At 38.2% G+C, this 6,454-nt stretch overlaps 1 protein-coding gene across 1 annotated transcript in view; it reads right to left on the bottom strand.

Moving 5' to 3' along the window:
* Positions 1-4,033: 4,033 nt before the first annotated feature.
* The window catches only part of ADGRG7 (adhesion G protein-coupled receptor G7), a 29,353-nt gene continuing 26,932 nt past the window's right edge, over positions 4,034-6,454 (bottom strand). The window contains 3 exon segments of the mRNA XM_063179604.1: positions 4,034-4,200; positions 4,203-4,266; positions 5,471-5,627. Coding sequence (XP_063035674.1) covers positions 4,034-4,200; positions 4,203-4,266; positions 5,471-5,627 — 388 coding nt within the window.

The raw sequence follows: 6,454 nt of genomic DNA, 5'->3' as shown, positions 1-6,454 counted from the left end.
GCTCCCACACTCCCCTGTCTTGCATTCAGAGCTTGTCCCCTCTAATAAATGTTATAAAGTAATTCATGCTTAAGGGGACAATGTATATAATAAAAATTGTAAAAAGAATGTAACATCCAACGAGCCTCTGACCACGAGCGACCTGGAGACACATTACTACACTGGAATTACGAAACTCTTGGTGGCAGCAGGAGAACAATGCCTCGTTTTCTCATAAAATAACGTGGCCGGCGCAGAGATGGGCTTTGTGAAAACGCCAATCACATGTTTCTAAAATTTTAAAAGTTTAATAGTAATAAAATGGTCATAAAAATAATAATACAATTAGAGCAATAATAATTTGGCAATTTGAATTAGGACAATATGAGACAATAGAAACAAAGAGTTACTGATGTCCGGGTACCTTTTTCTGGGCAGCATAAGCCCGAAAAAGGACACCTGTTAACAGAGGATTAACCCTTAAAAACAACTGCCTGTTGCATATTCATACACCTCATACATGATGCATAAATTCCATTCAAATACAGGATTCTGTCTGGTCAGTGTCAACTTCTTCCTCTGAATCCTGACAGCGGCTTCAAGGCAGGAAGGAGTTTGTTTCTTCTGATAAGAGGGCAATAATTTATTTTTCTCTGAAAAATTTAGGTGTCCTGTGGCTGCTATCTCACTGCGAGTCCTTTCTTTAAAAAAAGTATCCTACATAGCATAGTTTCTATTTTAGCATTTTTTTATAGCCTAAAATTATATTTAACACACTACTTAAGAGAATTAATACAGCATTACTTTCTAACACAACACATATAATATTCATTTTAATATTTGTGAAAAGCCAATCATAAAATACATGCATTTTTCACAGGCTTCCTCCGGAGCCATCAAGGAACACCCAAGGGTGTTCATCGCTTGGTAGATACCATCAATGAAGATAACTGAAGTCGCCAAGGAACGTATATCGTATATCTGAACACACGACTTCCCCTGACATGACCAGAGCCTGCCACTACTCAGGAAACAGCAATTGTCCAGACCTGCACAGTGAAAGAAAACTTCATACGTATGCAGGGTTACAAAAGAAATTGGGGCAACTCTGCTTCAAGCAAAACAAAACTGTATAAAACAGCCCCGCTGGAAATGGCATTCTTGAACAGAGGGGCATCTGATGCGATAGAGGTCAGATCTAGGTTCACCCAGTGCCGATCCTGGGCTCAATGCTGTCTCTTTGGCCGTGGGTTTTGAAGACCGTATTTTGGTCACGAAAATAAAATCTTTCACATTTATTAATTTGGATTTCTGGCTGATTATTTATGTAACATATGTTAGAAATAATTCATGCTATCAAAGAATGTATTTTATAAAGATTGTGAAATCCAAACAAGTCTCTGACCACAAGCAGCCTGAGAGGCGGATGTCTATTCAAACTCCGAAATAAATTCCTGGAGTCGGTCAGATAACGACCGGCATTTACCCCAAGAACAGACACACCCAAAGCAATGATCACCGGTGTCCCAAGTCATCGGAAACCGCCTAAGAGCGATCGCCCTGTTGATAGCATTGATCAAGGTAGCCGAAGTCACCAGAAAGATACATGCAAATACGCGACTTCCCGGGATTCGATCAACGCTGGCTATCAACCAGGAGGCGGCAATTGGTCCAGCTCTGCACTGTGAAAGAACCAACTGTGAATGTGAAGAGTTACAAAAGAAGCCGGTGAGGAGTTACAAAAGAAACTGAGACTCCTCTGCCTGGGGCACAATAAACTGTATAAAAATCTCCGCTTGAAGCGGCTCTCGTGAACGGGGGATTCGATGGAGGTCGGATCCAGGTTCACCAAGTACCAATTCCGGGCTCAACGCTGTCTCTTTGGCTGTGGTGGTTTTGAGGACCGTATTTTGGTCACGGGAAAAGATAAATAAATCCTTTCGCATTTTTCATAATTTGGCTTTCGATTGGTCATTTATAACAATTCATAACACCCGTAAGAGACAAAACCCACAAATCTGCAGCTAATTTCCTGGGTTTTGTCAATGGAAGGTGTGGGAATGGATTCCTGAGGGTGCCTCTCCCAGAGCTGCTGGAACTGGAGCTGGTGTTGCTCGGGGATAGTTGGGATTTCTGCTGCCCATTTTCATTCAGCACTGAGGCCGTGCTGTGCCGGTGCTCCCCAGAGAGTTCCTATGCAAAGCTACCGAAAGCACAACTGTGCTTAGTTATTTCCTGGCGTTAAAGATGCCTCTGAAAAGACACCTTTTCCTTAATATCTGTTTTCTGCCAGGACAAGAAAAATGTAAGAATTGTTTAGTTTTTGTAGTATTTATCCTTGCTGAGAACTCTGTCCCTGCCAAGAGGAGGGTCCAACTAGCAGTAAGGAGATTGAAAATGGAGGTGAGAATTTGAAAAGGAAGTGAGAGAAGATGAACATGATACAAATTTTAAATCTAAACATTTCAAGGAGGAGGAGGGGCATGGTTCAAGAGGCTTCTTTGCTAAACTTTACGAAGTATTTAGAAAATATTTGAGTGTTTTCAATGAAAAAAATCTTTGCTTTAAAAAGTATGGGAAAGATCTAGAAAAGTGGATGTTTCCTTCCATTATACTTTCTGCCACTTGTATTGCATACCTTTGTACTGATGATTCAGTCCTTCTCCAATCCATTTTTTTATCAAAGTAGTGTTTCCAAAGTATTAACAAGAAACTTTTTGATCCCTAAAGCCCACATATCACAAACAATACCAAAGTTCACTACACTATGAAGATAAATGTATTCCACGTGTAGATAAGAGCTGAACTATTGTTCCTGTAATAATTTAGCATATTACCTGGAAAAGATCATTTTAATTTGTTCCATTTCTAAAATTAGGATTCCCTAGATGAAAGAAAAAGCCATGAAATGTATAATTGGGAGGGACAGGGGGGCTTTATGCTGAAAGTGTTCTGTATTAAGCAAGAGATGTTCAGTGTTGGCAATAACAGCATTTTATTCACATCTGAAATACTTAGGGACAGGATGCTTAATTAGTAAGAGACGACAACACTTCAAATTCCATACTTCAAATTCTTTATAGGTTTTTGCCTCGTTTTTTGGGATAATATTAGTTTTTTAAAAGAGCCATTCAAAATTAAGTGGGATCTTCTTTAGAGAATACTTTTGGAGAAAAAAATATCTATTCTTAAAAAATATTATCACTCATTTAAGGAGTCATCCTCACAGTGCCTAGCAGTGTTCTACAACACAATCAAGTATCATACTTCCTAAACCACACAAATTTCTAAAGGAAAATTTCTGACGGAAATGGGAGGAATCAACAAAAGCAAGCATTACACATTGGATTTACAAATAAAAAATGGATGCCCACGGGTACATGAACTTCCTATCCAAAAAATAAAAATAAAAAATGTATGGGCTACTTGTCTTAAGTAACTTTTAATGACCTTTCCTGCTTTTTCTGGAGCAGTAGTGATGAACTTCAGCCTTGCTTCTGGTGTGACTGCTCTTTTTAGAGGTGTATCAATGCTCCAGTACACTTATTTTCTGTCTCATGAGCAGCATGGGTTTCTAAGACATGGAGGACTTTTCAGGACTGATGAAACACTTCTATGAAGACACACAGAAAGTCTCATGTGTAATGCACAGTGCATTTATAATTGCTGCTTGTTGATACACTGGTTTCTATTAAATTGAATTTTCACTTATGAAAGGGAGAGGAGAGCTGCAGTGCATTGGCCGTGTCCAGTGGGCCTGGAATATACAAAGGGCATAAAGAGAGCAACGTCTGTGTGTCTGTACTGGAGTGTAAAGCTGTCATTAGCTCAGTCCTTGCCAAGACTTGGAGTACAAGCAGCACCAAGAGGCTCAGGTGCTGCCTGGCTGCTTTGCAGCCACATTGTCCTGCCAGCACATGGTCCTGCTCCTCTCTCCCCATGGTCTCAGCTTATGATCTATTTCCAGCTCCCTGCAGCTGGAGAAGTGTGTCCATCATTCCAGGTTCCTGTTGGAGCTGTATGAAACAAACCATGAGCAATGCGGGATTGTATTTCATGGATTTGCAGGTTTGCAGATCCAGTTAGGGAAGGTGGACAAAGAAATATTGTCTGAAAAAGTCTGGGTTGATCTGAAAGTTTTCTCTGAATGTTTTTCAGGCTGTGATTTTGAAATATTTTATGTTTTTTTATGCAGATACAGTGGTACCTGGAAAATGGGAACACTTTGAAAACTTTTGTCTTGAAGAGTGATGTTCTGAAAGTGAACAGAATGCAAATCAGGAGTTCCTGTAGAGGAAATGAAAGTGTGGACTTATTTTGCTGTTAAAACCAGAAAAGATTAGTCAATGTGACTTGATTCAAAAAGCAACCATAAAATGATTTTTGGTAACGGCTAACAATTACATCAATAACTTGAAATAAATGAAGTACTTTCAAGAGGAAAATGAATCCATGTAGGTGATTCCCAACTACAGATGCCTCAATTGCACATTGTAATGGATTAGTCAGCATGTGTCAGGAGCCTGTCTCAGGATCATATTATTACTCTCATCTGGATAGGATGAAGATAAGACCTGGCTGAGGACGCCACAAGCATTAAATGTGATGTGCCGTATCAGCACTTCAGTCAGATTCAGACAAAGTGAATAAAGACTTTAACATTTCTATACTTGTTTTCTAAATTCTCATTTCAAGGAGAATCTTGAGTCAGGAAAAAAAAAAAAAAAAAAAAAGACTCATGTTTTTAAATAAACTGATCTGTTTCCTGCTCATGACTTCAGTTTTAAGTCCTGGGCATAATCTGTCCATCAGGGTGGTGCGATCACCTCAGGACTTTTTGCACAGAGTTTGCAGATCTGATTGTCACTGGTGTACAGGCACTCTGTTTTCAGTAGATCAAACTGACAATAAACAACTTAATGTGTGGGGGTGGGTGGATTTTCACATATTTCTAATTAGCTCTTTTATAGAAAGTAGCCAGGGGCATAATAATGAAGAATCTATTACTCCAAGCACTTCATATGCCTTATATGAAGGGCCGCATTTATAGGAATACAAGGCCAAGAATCCAGCAGGGCTGTGGAGGGAAAGAAGAGGCAGAAACTTTCCTGAAGGCTTTTTTCAGTATCACTGTGAAAGGCCTCAAGCCATGAAGCTCTTGTCACTACTCTGGGACTCTTTCCAACTTCTATTGCAGAGGAATTTTTTCCTGCTATTCTTGCTGAATATTATTTTATATATGATTTGGTGTAAGAGAAGCCACCCAGACAGAATAGTCTTTTCAGTGCCGACCTTGAAATAAAATCCCACCTTCATTTGTACAAGAGTAAAAGTTTTATGTGTGACAACAGCATCCATTTCTGAAGAAAAATCTGAATCTCTATAACTGCTTTTTAACAAGTTCCCACCCTATATCAAGCTGTAGAACAAATAAGTCCAATTTTTGTTTTTAAATCTCAATTATTAGTCTCAGAATTACTAAATATTACACCTGGGTAGCATTGAAAACACAAAACTGAAAGCTGAAAGCAAGACTTGTTTTTTCATTGCTTATTAACATGAGGTAACCAATCATCCAAGTGATCCCAAACACTACCACTATAGAGATAGTGCTGATCATATTTTTCATTAATGAATCCTTTTTATTCCTTGAAGCAGGCACAAAAATTTATTAAATCTTTCTCTATACCATTTAATATCTGAGTTTCAAACTTTCTATTTATTCAGGGCTATATTGCAAAAAGGTATAATTAAAGTGATTTGAGAAGATACACTTTCCTACATTTGTTTGATGTATCATTTGGAGAAGAAATCCAGAAAAATAAATGTAACCAAATTTATCAGACTAATCTATGTCTGGAGTATGCAGCTTGTATGTATCCGTTTTTAGTTTTAAAACTGACGTTTATCAAGGCAATTGAAAATAAGCATGCCAGCTATTATAAGTTTTTTAGAATGCTTATAAATTCATCCAAATGCACTTAATTTTCAACAAGAGAAGTAGCTGTCCATGAAAATTGTACTTAAAGAAATGGTACAAAATTTTGTTGAGTTGATCAGTCCCATGGAATTAATAAAATGAAAGCAATCCTTTTTTAAATAATCCAGTGTACACTGAGAGCTTGTGACATACAGCCTGTGACAATACATGGAGTGGTGATGTAAAACTGAGCAAGTAAATCTGCTTCATGCTGCTTGAGAACTGGAGTGGTGTTTGGCTGTGCTGAGAAATTCATCATTCTCAGTTGATTGGACCTGCTCTTCTCTCACTTTTAAGGGTTTAAATTGGGAATAACTGTCATTGAAGTTGAGTGATGCTGCAATCCAAAAAGGGGGACAAAAGTCTGAATATGTTCATTGATATGCACTTGAATAAAGTCTGACCCATTGTAACAAATGGAATTCATTTTCTGCCTGCTGAAAGTATACATTTCTTTAAAATAAAAGATTGTGTCAAAAATACGAGTTTGTGACA

This window comes from Melospiza melodia, chromosome 2 (genome assembly GCF_035770615.1).
Source record: "Melospiza melodia melodia isolate bMelMel2 chromosome 2, bMelMel2.pri, whole genome shotgun sequence".
Taxonomy (NCBI): Eukaryota; Metazoa; Chordata; class Aves; order Passeriformes; family Passerellidae; genus Melospiza; species Melospiza melodia.
The sequence above is the reverse complement of the archived record's forward strand: the minus strand, read 5'-3'. Positions and strand labels throughout refer to the sequence as shown.